Below are 15,970 nucleotides of genomic sequence, written 5' to 3' on the forward strand. Positions count from 1 at the left end.
TGCCAACTTGGGCCAGTGAAGCAATGCCCCCCACAACTAGACTGAAGAACCAAAGGACAGCAACTTGTCTGTTCCCCTCCTCCCAATTCCCCAGCATTGTTCCCATCCCCCAATTCCCCAATTAAAAAAAAAAAAAAGAAAGAAAGAATAAAGGGTGACAGGGGGTATGTTGAAAGAAAAAACAAAATGGAAACGATAGCTTATCTGATGTTTAACCATATTGAGTTTTATAATTCTGTCAAAGAGTATGGGATAATACTGTCACAAGTACATTAAAAAAAAATCAGGCAAATTTTTAAAAACTAAGGTGATAATTAATTCAAAAAAATTATGTAAGAAAGGAGATATAGTCATATACTAATGGCTTGTCTGTGAACACTATTTACATAGTCATAATTGTGTAAATACTAAAAGAGAATTTAAGAAACAACTATAATTATATAAATATATTGGAAAAATGGGTAAAGGAAAAGAGTGTATATGGCGTAAGAGAACTAAATCCCCAACTTCCTTAGAATAATATCAAAAAGTGAAAAAAATTAAATAGTACTACCAGCATATTATGAAAAATAGGAAGGTAAAAACCAGGAAAAAAAGCTAAAAGACTTAAGTGTTGCCTCTTTCTAGATTAGAAATTGGGTACTGAAGAGGGTAGAGCAGGGAACTGCTGGGGTTTTCTATATATAAACCTTGAAGTACCTTTTGACTTTTTAAGCTATGAGCTTGTATTGCTGTGATGAAAAATAAATAAATTAAATTAAAAGAAACTTAAAGAGTTTATTCTGGTGCTGTCACTTAAACCAGATTTGGTAAATTAGCTCACCTCTCTAAGCGTTATGTTCAATGACAATGTTAAAACTAACTTATATAGGCTAGCAAGAGTTGATTGTTACATTTTCAGGAATTTTGCAAGCCACTGTTATACATAGTCACTGTTAAAAATTAAATTATATAAATGCACAATTAAATAAATTATATTAAAAATAAAGGTAATAAAAACTCAAGATTTATCACTTCATTAAGTTTTACTATATTTCATTTTACTATCTATGCCTTTTAAGTTATTTACATCTACTGTGTTTACATAGAAATACTTTGTGCTACCGCATCTCTTTCAAGCTCTGCATTCAGTATGTCACATTGGTAGCTTGAAGTCAGCCACAGTGGGATTATTTACACTTAGAAATCGGGAAACACTACAAATCAGAGCTTGATTTATTGTTGTATTGATTACCTACCAGGGGTCAGCAAACTATGACCCTTTGCCTGTTTTTGTACAGTGCAAAGAATGGTTTTTATATTTTTAAATGGTTGGAAAACACAAACACATGCAAAAAAAGAAAATATGCAACAGAGGCCACATGTGGCTCACATTAAGTATTTACTATCTGACTCTACAGAAAAAGTGTGTCCATCCTAATCTACACTGAAGAAAGTGATGGAGAAAAATATTAATTCAGTGTAATAATCTCAGCTCCATGGCTGCAGCTTTAATATAACAAGAAATTAGATGGTGTTCAAAAACAAACATCTTCACCAAACCTGTTCCTCCTATCTGCTCTATTAAAGGGCGTCACTACGCATTTGTCACAACTCACAGACCTGTGCACCAAAGAGAACAAATTTTTCTATATGCAATTTTTTTTTAATTTCTTTAAGTCGCATATGGAACTTTTAAAATAAAGATTTCTGGGCCCAGCTCCCTAGAGATTCTGATTCAGTTGATTCAGAATAAGACTAGGACATCTGTGCAGGGTTTTTTAAAACACAACTGGTAATCTTGATTCAAAAACACAAAAAAATCTACGATGAGAACCCTGTTCCTAATCCTACAAATGTGCTCTAACTTCTATCTTTACAGCTTTCCCGCTTACTCCAATCTTCCCACTGTTCTTTCACCTGTGAGAGCTCCAATTTCTCAAACTCATTACTTTCTATACATGCCGATCTTTCCTCCCTCTCTGTCTCAACTGCAATAATTCCCCTCATTTTTTTTGTCCCTCTTATCCTCCCAAGTGCAACTGCCGGGCAAGACCCCTAAAACCATAGCTCCATCCATTTTCATGCTTTTTCTTCTCCCTCTGCAGATTGCTAGAGGAGGAAAAAAGCTACATTGTCTTCAATTTGGTTTCACTAGTAATAATCTATCACAAGTACCTCAACACAATCCAAAAATCTTTCCCTAGATTTCCCTCTCTCCCACTCCTCACTATGGCTATTTCAAACTTTCTCCACCTTCCTCAAACATCATACTCCGCCTCTCTTCACTCATTTTTGGTGGACCCCATTCCACCTCCTACATAACAGAGAAAATAAAAGATTGTGAGCAGAGAGCTACTTCAGTTTCCTACAATTCACCTAGAAATTATGTGCATCTACACTCATTTCTCGTTTCTTATCTAAACTAGTCCCCCTACCAAATGCTCTGGATCTCATCTCCTTTTACCACCAGAGGGACTACAGTCCTCCTGAACTCTATTCCTACTCTCTAGCTTCTCCTGCTTTACTGGCTCCTTTCCCACAAGTTTATAAATATGCCCAAATCACTCAACTACAGGTCCCCTGATAAAAGTGGTTCTTTTGGGTTATAAACTTTTGAAAAGCTGATGAAAGCTTCAAGGCCTCTCTCACAACTACATAGACACACGATGCACATTTAATATTGTGGAAAAGTAGGGTCTATAAATACCAGTTTAAGAACCCATACCCTATAACTTCCATTCTTTTTTCTCCTTTATACCCAAGCTTTTCCAAAAGCTGTCCTCTGCCTCTCTCCACTTATAGTGCCTCCTCAATCTATTGTTATCCTACCTCTCCCAACCTCCCTACTCCACTGAAACCATTCTTACCAGGATCAGTGACCCTGCTGCCAAATTCAGTAAATATTTTTCAGTCCTTAGCTGCAGCATTTGATACTGCTAATAATTCCCTCCTTTTTGAAACGCCCTCTTTACACAGTATCTGCGACCCTACACTCTTCTATACTTTTTCTACCTCTCTAGTCATTCTTTCTAAATCTGTCATAGGCTCCTTTTCCCAGGCAAGCTAGGGTATCATCAGGGATCTATCTTTGATTGCCTCCTTACCCCACCTAACTGCTTCTTTGGGTTTTCACTTCTTTTCTGTGAAGCTCCTGTGTATATGAGTAATAAACCTTTTGTCCTGTTAACCTGGTATTTGTTAGTTTAATTTACAGGCCCCAGTAACTGAACCTATGAAGATGGGGATCCTCCCTTGCACTCAGCAAAGGTGACATAGTAGCTACCAAAAATATTAGTTCACAGGTATTTCAGTTATCACTAAACCAGACCTAAGTAACATATGCAGACCCAAAATGACAAACATAAAAGCAGTCATCTCCTTATTAAGAAAAAAAGCCCCTCACACTTTTGGCTTAGTTACTGGTAGTTTAGTATAAGTAGAAATGGTAAACTAGAAGATCAGAAATTATCTTTAATTTCATAAAGAAAAGTCAGAAATAAAGAAACTACTACTAAGTCCTGTTTCCTTTTCGCAGTTAGCTCATTAAGCTAAATTTAGTTACTGGTTCTGATCAATTAACTGAAAAGAAATAAAGGAATTTGCAATGCTCTCTTAACATCTCCCTTTCTTTCTCAACTTCTTCCATTTAAAAAAAATTCTTAATACTGACCATCCTAATAGTAAATCTTATCTTCTACAAATATCCTTGACATATAGGTCATTTCAAAAAGAGCTTGTTGGACCAAACCAGGAGCTCTTAATGCTGTGACCAAAGATTGAAGTTCTCCATATACTGTAAGTCACTCATTAGTGCTGTTTTCCTCAGGAGATACAAAATTTAGCTATTCACATCCATGGTTGGTGATATGGGAAAGTAAATAAATATCTCCCAAATTGAAAAAGAAATATTTGACATAGAAATTCTCAGTTTAAGAAAAGTGTTTCTGGCCAGCTGAGTGGCGCGTTGGTTAAGAGTTGGCTTGGGACACCAGCTCTGAGCAGCAGGGCCCCGGTTCGGATCCCACATTAGGGCCAGTGACTCTGCGCCCTCTAGAGCTAAGATGGTGAACAACAGCTCAACCTGGAGCTGGGCTGCCATGAGTTGCCGGCAACGGCGTAGGCTGCAGTGGAGCTGCAGTGGGGTGCCGTAAGCTACCGTGAGCTGCCGGCAGCCTGCATAAGCTGCCAAGGGCTGCTGTGAGCAGCCGTCCACTGGCCAGCAACCTATCTGCAGCGCAATGATACCAACCAACATGGGCTAGTGAAGCGATGTCTTCCACAACTAGACTGAAGAACAAAAAGACAGCAAGTTGTCTGTTCCCCTTCCCCAATTCCCCAACACTGTTCCCCTCCCCCAATAAAATCTTTAAAAAAAAAAAGTGTTGCATTCATGTAAACCTTGCTATATGGTATTGAGGGTATTGTGTTTAAATACAAAGTTTATAAAGAGATTATCCTGTTAAATGTGATCAAAGGTAAATGATTTATCAAAGACACATGACAAACCTGAAATATTTAATCAGATGATAAATTCTGACAATCTAAATAGAAAGTTTTAAGCATGGTACTCTGACCATATTAGTAGAAAGGTATTCTGAATTTCTGAAAACATTAAACCAGCTTTTACTAACCACTGCTAAGGAACAGGGACCAAGAAAAAATATTTGTGAGTAACCAGGAATTATACAAGGTTTTAAATACAAAAATAATAAAACTGAACAATTTTATTAAAATATATTTCCTAAACTCACAAATCTATTTTATTTTAGAGGAATAAAAATTAAAAAGAATTAGAATTATCCTAGATGTTTTCATATAATCTTAGATATACAAAAATGCCTAGAAAAAAATGACTGGATGATCAGGCTATCTAGACGGAAAAAACAATTATCTTCTGGGGAAAGAAAAAAATTTAAGGGCTGGCTGAGTGGCTCAGCTGGTTAAGAGCGCGAGCTCTGAGCAACAGGGTCGCTGGTTTGATTCCCACATGAGCCAGTGAGCTGCTGCTGAGCAGCCAATAGATGGCAGGATGGCTCAGCTGGTGAGAGCATGTGCTCCTAACAACAAGACTACCAGTTCGACTCCTGCATGGGATGGTGGCTATGCCCATCTGTAACTAAGATTGAACATGGCACCTTGAACTGAGTGGCCGACAGCTGCTGATGGGCTGCTGGATGGCGACTGGACTTGGAGCTGAGCTAGCTGTGCCCTCCACAACTACGACTGAAGGACAACAAATTGGCTGTTCCCCTTCCCCAATTCCCCAATAAAATCTTTAAAAAAATTTTTTTTAATAAAATCCTTAGCTTTTTGAAACCCTAAAAATAAAATTATGGAAACAAGAGGAGAGAAACAAAAACAAAATTTCAATTGTCAGCTTTAACCAACTTCTTTTTAAAAGACAATGATTAAACAAAACTTCCCCTCAGCATCAGTGAGCTGCCACATTCAAATCCAGACTTCACCAACTATTTGGCATGCAGCATTGAATTAAAGAACAATTTTGCTCACGCATGGACAAATACTATTTTCCCCACTGAAATGATTTATCTGTAGCATGCTCATTAGTAACACTAATCCTTTCCTATGTCCTAACAACCAACTGGCTTTGTGAGCTAAATCCCAATCCCAAATCAGTTGTTGTAGGCAAAACTAATCTCTGAATGAAAACAGTACAACAGCCAATCACATTACAGAATTTGGGCCGTGTATTACTGATGATGAGACAGACAACTGCAGTTTCCAGCAGGTAGTGTTACTTGAGCTTCTTGGCTCAACAAAATTGAAGTATGATCTTATCTCTGGAAATATATATGATATTTTCTTTAAATTATACTGCTAATTTTTTCCTTGAAAATGTTTTTCTAATATATGGTGATGGAAGGAGAACTGACTCTGGGTGGTGAACACATAATACAATATATAGATGATGTATCATAGAATTGTACACTTGAAACCTATGTAGTTTTGTTGACCATTTCCACCTCCATAAATTTTAATTAAAAAGAAAAAGTATTTTTCTAAAAAACTGTCTCAACCAAAATAAACAATGGTTTTGACAATTAGGAGACATAACATTTAATTAACTAATAAAAAGCTAAAACATTTAGGTTGAAATTGTAACGTCATTTTCCCTCCCTCTGTGTTTTTCCCAAGCTATAGACAGATTTCCTTCAGATTTCAATTTATTTTGAAACTGTCTTTTTGTGCCCATTCATATGATATAATTTAGGCAAACAGCAATTTCTTGTTAAAGTTAACTACTTTGAAGATTCCAAAAATTCTAATAATAATAATTTCCTCCTAATAGCAATTAATTCATTATATTTTCAAAGACTTCTCGTTAGAGAATGGGATGATTAAGGAAAATAAGTTTTAGCTCACAAACACATAGACAGAATTGAAACAATTTTTTAAACCTATCATTTTTACAGATTACTAATCATTGGTGAATGAAAGCTTCTGATCTAAAACAAAAACTGGCTCGCATATAGCCAACCAATATAACTTTGGACAATTCTCTGAAACCCTCTTATCTGCTTACCTACAAAACATTTGATTAAATCTAAATAGTCCCTCCTATCTCTAATTTTTATGTGCCCTTGTATTTGGCCATCCAAGAGAGATAATATCCTAAGCAGATTTCACTGGAATACCAGAAATCTCATTAAAACTTTACTGGATCTGAGTCATGTTTCCATCTGGTAAGCTAACTGCAATTATGAAGACCACAATGTATTTCTGGGTGTTCATAAAAAGACTAACCAGAACCAAAAAAATAGCATTAATATTTTTTTAAGTGAATATCAAAACTGAAGAAAGCTAAAATTAGATGTGCAGGTGGGGAGTGTAGCAAAACAGAGGAGGAAACACATTTCAACTCATTGTAACCCTGATACCAATACCAGAAAAAGACAACAAAAGAGAAGAAAACTACAGAACAATACCTCTTAGGAACCAAAATCCTCAACACTAGCAAATCGACTCCGGCAACATATAAAAAGGATTTTACATCATGACCAAGTGAGATTTAGTCCAGGAATGCAAGGTTGGTTCAACAAACAAAAATCAATGTAATACACCATATTAATAAAGTTTTGATCATCACAATAGATGAAGAAAAAACATCTGACAAAATCAAATACCATTTCATGATAAAAAACACTGAACAAACTAGGAATTGAAGGGAATTTCCTCAACCCTTCTTCTTGTGATGATATGATATAATGCCTACCTAATAAGAGAAGTGAAGTAAATGACATAGGCATTATGACATAGTGTTAGCATACTATAAGGGTTACTTGAACACAAGCACTATGATACCATGACAGTTGATATGAAAACTGAGATGGCTACTAAATGACTAACGAGTGGATAGCATACACAGCATAGCTAAGCTAGACAAAGGGATGATTCCCGTCCTGGGCAGGACAAAGTGAGACAATGTAAGATTTCACCACGCTACTCAGAACACTGCAAAATTTAAAACTTACGCATTATTTATTTCTGGAATTTTCCATTTAATATTTTGGACCATAGTTGACCATGGGTAGCTGAAACCTTGGAAAGCAAAACCATGAATAAGGAGGTGGGGGGACAGAACTACTATACAATACTAAAAAAAGTCCTTATTCTTGCCCATTTCAGCTCAGCAGGAAAGAGCTAAACCCTTGGTTTCAGTGGCCTTTTAATCATTGTTTCTAATGAAGTGTTTTCTTCCATTAACCATAGTAAAAAATAATACTCAAATATAAATGACTGTGTAAGACAGAAAAAGACGGATGGATAGATGGATAGACAGACACACAACTTTGTAATTACCTTTGAAACCTATTCTAGAAGGCCTACCAAGGAGTGCATGATTCAACTTGCAAATTTCATTGGAAGCCATTATTTCTTCCATTCCTTCTAAAGCAGTGTCAAATGTGATGCACTAGAGATCAGGAAATGATATTGGGTCCCTTTATGACATCTACGATAGCCTTGGTCTTTTCATTAAAAATAAGCAAGAATAGAGCTGGCCGAGTGGCTCAGTTAATTAAGAGCTGGCTTGGAATGCCAGAGGACCCCAGTTCGGATCCCACATATGAGGGCCAGTTACACTACCCTCTACAGCTAAGATGCTGAACAACAGCTCAAACTGGAGCTGGGTCGCCGGCGAAGGCGTAGTCTGCAGCCCCTGCTGCAGTGGGTTGCCATGGGCTACTGTGTGTAGCCAGCAACCAGCGTGAGCGGCCAGCAGCCGCTGTGATCAGCTGTCTGGAAGCCGGCGACTGATCTGCCTAGCCCAGGAAGAGCACAATGATGGTACCTACTTGGGCCAGTGAAGCAACGTCCTCCACAACTAGACTGAAGAACAAAACGACAGCAACTTGTCTGTTCCCATCCCCCAATTCCCCAATAAAAATCTTTAAAAAAAAAAAGCAAGAATAATACTTTTTCTTATCCAAGCAAAAGGCTCTAGAAACATGATATACTAGACTCTTATAGAGAACCTTTTTTTTTAATGTGGAAAAAGTAAATCAAAGAGAACAACAACAAGAAAGGCTATCCTACCCACCCTTCATAGTCAAAGTTCAAATATCATCATCTCCAAAGTCTTTCTTCTCACAACACCGCCTTCTGAACTCCTAAAGCACTTGTTGGTATCACTCTTTCATACTTAGCTATGTGTTGCTCATATTATTATTCTCCTCTGAATCTGTTTTCTTAACTGAAAGATGAAAATTAAAGAAATATGTGAGGAAAATATTAAGACTGCATATATAAAACAATGCCTGACACAGTAACTATTGAATAAGTACTACATATAATAGTTATCTCTCTGCCATTTACAAAATTTATGACTGAACAAGTCACCTTTGCTAATTTCATTTTCTTCACCTGTAAAGTGAAGATAATAATCCCTGTCAAATTATTATCTATGTGCAAATAGGGGGACCAATACTCTTTGGTTTTGAGAGTATTTTTTCATCATTATGCCTAGAATATTACAGTTGATCATTACTAAACCTTTGTACAACATACAGCACTTTTATTACCTTAACATTATAAAATAGGCACTTTATAAACATAAATTTTATTAGCTGCAAAATAGTTTTTGATATGACTGTGTCATAATTTACTTAACTATTCCCTCCATGTTGGGCATCAACCATTCTCTTGTCAATATCTCCACTAAGCTCCTTGTTCTTCTTTGCCACAACAGCCCATAAATCTCTCAATCATGGAGAATCAATCCAACCACCTGCTTCCTCTGTTCCCATATCACAACTGCTGAGTTCTGCAGAAGAAATCACAAAAAGCTGGGAATTTGTGCCACCACAAATTTATGTCTCTTATCTTAACTGAGATTAACTATCCTGTTAGTAATTCATCTATATGCCTCTGAACAGTCACCTTTTCCATCCCACACCGTGACCAACGGCTACTCCAAATCTCAGGCCCAACACTCTATATACCTCTTCTCTCACAATTGTCCTCTATCAGAAAAAAAGAAATGTGACCTCGCCCAATTTTCCAACCTACATTCTTCTTCAAACCCATCTTAGCTTCCTCCTTCTAAGTGTTAGACAAAGGTATCTCTCCTCCTTCCCTGGGTGATAATCCCTTTTCACCTCCAAACTCAACAACTTGTTTCATCAAATCACACACACTCATCCATATATTCAACTTTATCTCTACTTTATCATCTCTACCAAAACATATACATGTTCAATTCTTTTACCTTTAAAAAAAAAATCTGTTTCTCAGGTCTCCTCTCTAGCTACCTCTTACTTATGCTTCACAGCATGTTTTCTAAGAGTGGCCTATACTTGTAGTGTATTTTCTCACTTTCCATTTACTCTTCAACCTATTGTAATTTGGATTTCTACCCCATTCACTAAATGTATGTCTTATTAATGTCTTCTCAATAACAAAGTCCAGCAGAAACTTTTCTATCTTTATTTCACAGAATCACTTTAGGTTTTACACTGTTAGCCATTTTTTCCTTCTGAAAATCTCTCCCTGGGCTTCCCAGGGACCAATCTCCTTGTTCTTTTTCTACTTTCCCTGCTGCTTTTGAGTCTTGAATCTAATCATATTGGTTTAGCATATTATGTTTCAAGAGTTTCCCACTACCTATAAAATGAAATCCAAACTCTTCAGTATGGTATATAAGGCCCTTCATGGTCTGGTCCCTGCTTACTCTTCTAAGTTCATTTTCCTATTACTTTCCCACAGCCAACTTTCACCCTAGCCACACCAAAACACCCAAAGCTCATCCCAACACACAATGCTTTCTCATGCTTTGTACAGGTTCCCGGCACCTCACGGAATGCCCATTCCTCCTTCTCTCCCACCCCCTCACCACACTCCCTTATCCAGCTACATTTTTTTTTTTAAGACTCAGATCATGCATAGTTTTTTCCATGACACCCTTTCTCACATTTTTAGGCCTAGTTGAGCACTACCTCCTCTTTGATTCCACAGAGCTCTTTACTCAGTCTTCTAATATAAAGCTTATTCATTATAGTTTAGCTGTTGACCTGTCTTTGTACTAAAACTGTGAGCTCCTTAAGAACACATATTTTCTTATTGTAGCTCCAGTGCTGATTGTCTCACAGATAGAAGGCACTCGATAAAAATTTGTTGAATTAATGCATGAGATGATCAGCATTTAAGCTTACCATAGAGAGGAAGTGAAGATCCTAGAATAATTATGCTGAAAGAAGAGCAGTGGAATTTTACTGAAGGCAGAAAAAGCAAAAAAAAAAGTCAGCCTGGAGACAGAAACAAGTTTTTGAAAGTTCTCATAGAAAAAGGTAAAATGTGTAATAGAAAAAAGAATGATGATCAACCATACTAGCTACAGATATTAACGCATTGCATGTCTTATCCCCAAATTTTACCCATCCTGATCTTAGAACCAAACACACACTAGTCAGGTAGCTTCTAGCAAGTGAGGTGTGCAGTTGCCTCTAGCAAAACTTCTAGCACAAGCCCCTCACCTTAACTTAACCTCTCTAACATTTCCCTACCACTGTATCACAAAAACATTGACCTTCAAGAAAAATGAGTACCTCCTGTTGAATAACTATAATATACACCTGAAACTAATATTGTAAGTTAGCTATATTTTAATAAAAATCTTAAAAAAAGAAAAGTGAGTTCCTACTATATGCCAGATGCTAAGCTAAGTATTATTTCATTATGTGTGTGTACACACACACACACACACACACACACACACACACACACACACACACGGGGTGGGGGGGCAAAAAAAATGTATACATCTTTTAAGCAAGGAAAAAACTATTATCAAAATTACATGGATGGTAGCCATTTTGAACACCTCTTGTAATTGCAGAAGTCAAATGTGACTTGTATTCATCTTTTGTTATCGGTATATATTGAGTACGTATTACAATTTAATACAGTTTTTTCCTTTCTTAAAATGTGTATACATTTTTGGTACCCTCTGTATATATTTTATATTTTATAATCCTTATAAAAATCTTTGCAAATTAAGTATTACTACTCCGATTTTATAGATGAGGACTGTTCAATGTCACACAGTATTAAGCAGGCCAAATTCAAGTTCTTTTTTTTAAGCTGAGCCATCCTGCCACCTGTTGGCAGCTCAGCAGCTGCTCAGCTCAGGCCGGGAATCAAACTGCTGTTGCTCAGAGCTCAAACTCTTGAGCAAGCTCTTAACCAACTGAGCCACTCAGCTGGCCTCTAAGCAGGCCAAATTCAAATCAGTCTTCTAACAAAGCACAATCCTCTTCCCTCTCAAGGCAGCAACTATATGAAGACATGACTTACAAGTTTCCAGTGGTCTTTCAGGCACCCCTCCCATCATGTATAAGGCTAACTCTAAGGTAGCCCCCTAAGGCAGATGTAGAATATTCAAAATTAAAACTTTCACCAAGCTCATTCTCTGATAGTAAAGGCCCTCTCTCTTTTATCTCATTCCTCATTCATCAAACCCTAAGAAAGTCAGTAAAAATTTTATTTTCAAATTTAGAGTCTGTGATAGAGCAATGGCCCTCCAAAGACGTCCACATTCCAATCCCTTGTCCATTACATGTATTACAAATATATTCTCTTACGGTGACCTTTTGAGCAGTGACCTGAAGGAAGTAAAGGAGTGAGCTGGGAGGATGGCTGAATGAAGGGTATTACAGGTAGAGTGAACAGCAATTACAAAGACCTCAAGGTGGGAGTATTTTTGAAATGTTGCAGGAGCAGCAAAGGATGCTTACCTGAGGTTGGAAAGGAGTGGGGTAAGAGGATCTCACACAAAAAAATTAAGCAAAATGAAAAAAAAACCTCATGGAGTGTTACTAGTAAAAATGTAGATTGTAAAATCCATTCCTTGATGTTGCTACAAATATGTAAAAATAGAATGTGGTAAAAGAAAAGAACTAGAATATGATCAAATGAAAACACTGATTTGATGATGGGATTATAGACACTTTTTGCCCTACAATTGTTATTAAATAGCAAAAACAATGTTAAAAGTATATTTAAAAAGAAAAGATTTATGAGTAGATAACTTAAAGTTTGAGAAAAAAAATTAATCTTCTGAAAGATAAAGTTGGAGCTGCCTTTTACTCTAAGGCATTGATAGACACTCTGCCTTAGTTTCCTATTCCTACCATAACCAATTATCATAAATTAGTGGCTTAAAACAACACAAATTTGGGCCGGCCGAGTGGCGCGTTAACAGCTGGCTTGGGACACCAGAGGGCCCCGGTTCGGATCCCACATATGAGGGCAGGTGACACTGCCCTCTACAGCTGAGATGCTGAGCAACGGCTCAGCCTGGAGCTGGGCTGCCATTAGTTACCGGAGACGCCATGGGCTGCAGCCCCAGCTGCAATGGGTTGCCATGGGCTACTGTGAGTAGCCAGCAGCCAGCATGAGCGGCCAGCAGCTGCTATGAGCGGCCGTCCAGAAGCTGGCGACTGATTTGCCTCACCCGGGAACAGAGCAATGATGGTGCCAACTGGGCCAGTGAAGCGACGTTCTCCACAACTAGACTGAAGAACAAAAGGACAGCAACTTGTCTGTTCCCCTTCCCCCAATTCCCCAGTGCTGTTCCCATCCCGTAATTCCCCAATAAAAATCTTAAAAAAAAAAAAAACACACACAAATTTATTATCTTACAGTTCCAGACATCAAAAGTCCTAAAGTCAAGGTGTTGACAGTCTGTATTTCTTTCTATAGGTATTTGAGTAGTTGTTTGCTTATTAATGGACAATGCTGCTGTGAACATTTTTTCACATACGCCCTGTTTTTGTATCAGTACATTTCTGTAGGGTATATTTAGGATTCAGAATTCTGGTTACTAGAACGTGTATCTCACCCCTTCTAGAGAGTGCCAAACTATTTCCCTCTTAACAGTATATGAGAGTTACTCTACATCTGCAATAAGTGTGTAATAGTATCACTGTGGTTTAAATTCATTTGCATTTTCCTTATTCCTAATGAAATTGATCAGCTTTTCATATGTTGGCCATTTGATTATTCTCTTTTATGAAACGCTTTTTCATATCTTTTGCCCATTTTTCTATTGGATTGTCAGGGCTTTTTTTTCTCTTCTAATAAATACCCCGGGAAATTTGATATGACCTTAGCAAGTAATACCCTGGGAGCAGTCAAGGTCCCACTGCAATCTCTCCCACACCTTTAGGAACTCAGTGGTATCTGATTTACTACCTACCATCTGCTCTAGGTTCCAAACCTGGACTCAGTAGGAGCCACTCCCCTTTCCTCCTCCAGTAAAGCCTAAGAGAAAAAGAACCCCTCCCTCCTGGGCCATTTCATCTCTGCCTCATTTTGATTTAAGAAGCCATATAATCCAAATCTGTCCTTTCTCCTTAAATTGTGCCCCTTGGCATATAATAGTACAACCATCTCCCAAGCCAGAACACTAAAATTCACTCTAGATTCTTTTATTTTTCTCAGGATAGTCTCTAAGTCCCATCAATTCTACTTTTTAACAAAATCCCCTATTCATTGTCACTGCTACTACCTTACCTCAGGCTTTTTTTTTTTTTTGGTGGGGGGGGCACATTTCCTTTTTTTTTTTGATGATTAGAAGATGAAACAAAAATATAATCTGTGGTTACAAATATTAAATGGGTACAGATGTAGAACTATGAATAGTAGTTCAGATTGGCTAATACAATGTCTCTGTAGTTAAAATTAAATTTATAGTGGAAATCTCCATGAGTTCACCTAAATTCTGTCCACAGGGTCCCCCCATCCATATTTGTTTTAACCTTAGAACTTCATAATATCTTTAATCTCTACTGAAACAGTTTCCTAACCAGTTTCCCTTCTTTAATCTTGCTCTCCTTCCATCTATTTTTCACTTTGCAGCCAATAAATCTTGTCCCTATTTGAATCTAGTCAGTGGCTTCCCAAATGTCACAGGTTAAAATCCAACCTCTAAGTGTAGCGCTCAGGGCCTTTCATGATTTGGTCCTCTCCTACCTCTCCAGACTCATCCACCACCACTTTCCACCACACACATTATGTTTCAACAAAACTGAATTACTTATAGTTTCCAAAATACACCAAGGTGCCTTAACAATTTTGTGCATTCACCCAGGCTGTTACCTCTCCACTACCCCACCAGTAAACCAATCATTCCTTCTTCTGCTTATACACCTTTCTATTACTAAAAATATTCATTCAACCAATATTTATTGAGCACCTCTGCCAGAGACAGTGCTAAATATTGGAAATCCAGCAGTTAATTATGGACTCAGTCCTTATCCTGATGGAATATGTAATCCAATAAAGACTAAAGACACTAAACAACTGATAATAAGTGTGGTGAGGATTATAAAGGCTGTAGGTAATACAGTACATAATGGAACATATATTAGATGATAGCCAGGAGAAAGTGCATAAGTTAAAAAGAGAAGTACTATATGCATTTGTTTACATGTGAGTATTCCTTAATTACAGTCTGAGCTCTTTGAGGGATCATGCCATCTTAATATCACTAGACAGGACAGTAAATAGTAATGTATAGTAATATACATTGATTACTTTATAAAGATCACTGCCCTATAACTCCTTGGCTATTCACTGTTGCCAGGCGAATGCAGTGACCTTATTGGCCAGGCTTGGGTCATGTGCTCACCCTTAAAGGGGATGAGTTAGATCAATTCTACCCCAACCACATTACAAATGGGGAACGAGTGGTTCCAAGAGAAAAATCAAGAAGCTGTTACCTAAATAAAAGAGAAGGGAAGCTGGATACGCGAAACAATAGCAGTCCTCTTTTTAGTGGTCACTGTAATTATTTTGTTCCTTCTCCATGCTGGTAAGGAGTTTGTTTATGTGGGACTGACCCCTTCCCCAGCTCCAGGAAAAGGTCCTGATTTGACACAGTAATGATTCTCAAAATGTGGTTTGCAGACCAGCCAAATCAGTAACATCTGGAAACTTGTTATAAATACAAGTTCTTAGAACCTACCCCCCCCTCCCCCGCAAATCTGCTGACTCAGAGACTCTGGGGGTAGGCCCTAGCAATCTCTGCTTTTTTTTTTTTTAAAGGTTTTATTAGGGAATTGGGGGAAGGGGAACAGACAAGTTGCTGTCCTTTTGTTCTTCAGTCTAGTTGTGGAGGATGTCGCTTCACTGGCCCATGTTGGTATTGTGATCATTGCTCTCTTCCCGGGGGAGGCAGATCGGTCGCCGGCCTCTGGACAGCCACTCACAGTGGCTCTTGGCAGCTCACACCGGCTGCTGGCCACTCATGCTGGCTGCCGGCCACACACGGTAGCTTATGGCAGCCCACTGCAGCAGGGGCTGCAGCCTACGCCATCGCTGGCAACTTATGGCAGCCCAGCTCCAGGTCCAGCTGCTGCTCACCATCTTAGCTGTAGAGGGCAGTGTCACTGGCCCTCATGTGGGATCCAAACCGGGGTCCTGCTGCTCAGAGCTGGCGTCCCAAGCCAGCTCTTAACCAACGTGCCAC

General features: G+C 38.1%; 1 protein-coding gene across 1 annotated transcript in view; it reads right to left on the minus strand.

Moving 5' to 3' along the window:
- Window positions 1-15,970, minus strand: part of PIK3R3 (phosphoinositide-3-kinase regulatory subunit 3) — an 86,837-nt gene that overhangs the window by 58,210 nt on the left and 12,657 nt on the right. The window contains exons 2-6 of the mRNA XM_019627990.1: window positions 15,915-15,934; window positions 11,319-11,348; window positions 10,512-10,522; window positions 5,053-5,082; window positions 496-506 (exon numbers count right to left, since the gene is read on the minus strand). Coding sequence (XP_019483535.1) covers window positions 496-506; window positions 5,053-5,082; window positions 10,512-10,522; window positions 11,319-11,348; window positions 15,915-15,934 — 102 coding nt within the window. The remainder of the gene's footprint in view (window positions 1-495; window positions 507-5,052; window positions 5,083-10,511; window positions 10,523-11,318; window positions 11,349-15,914; window positions 15,935-15,970) is intronic.

Source organism: Hipposideros armiger, unplaced genomic scaffold, assembly GCF_001890085.2.
Source record: "Hipposideros armiger isolate ML-2016 unplaced genomic scaffold, ASM189008v1 scaffold_743, whole genome shotgun sequence".
Lineage (NCBI taxonomy): Eukaryota > Metazoa > Chordata > Mammalia > Chiroptera > Hipposideridae > Hipposideros > Hipposideros armiger.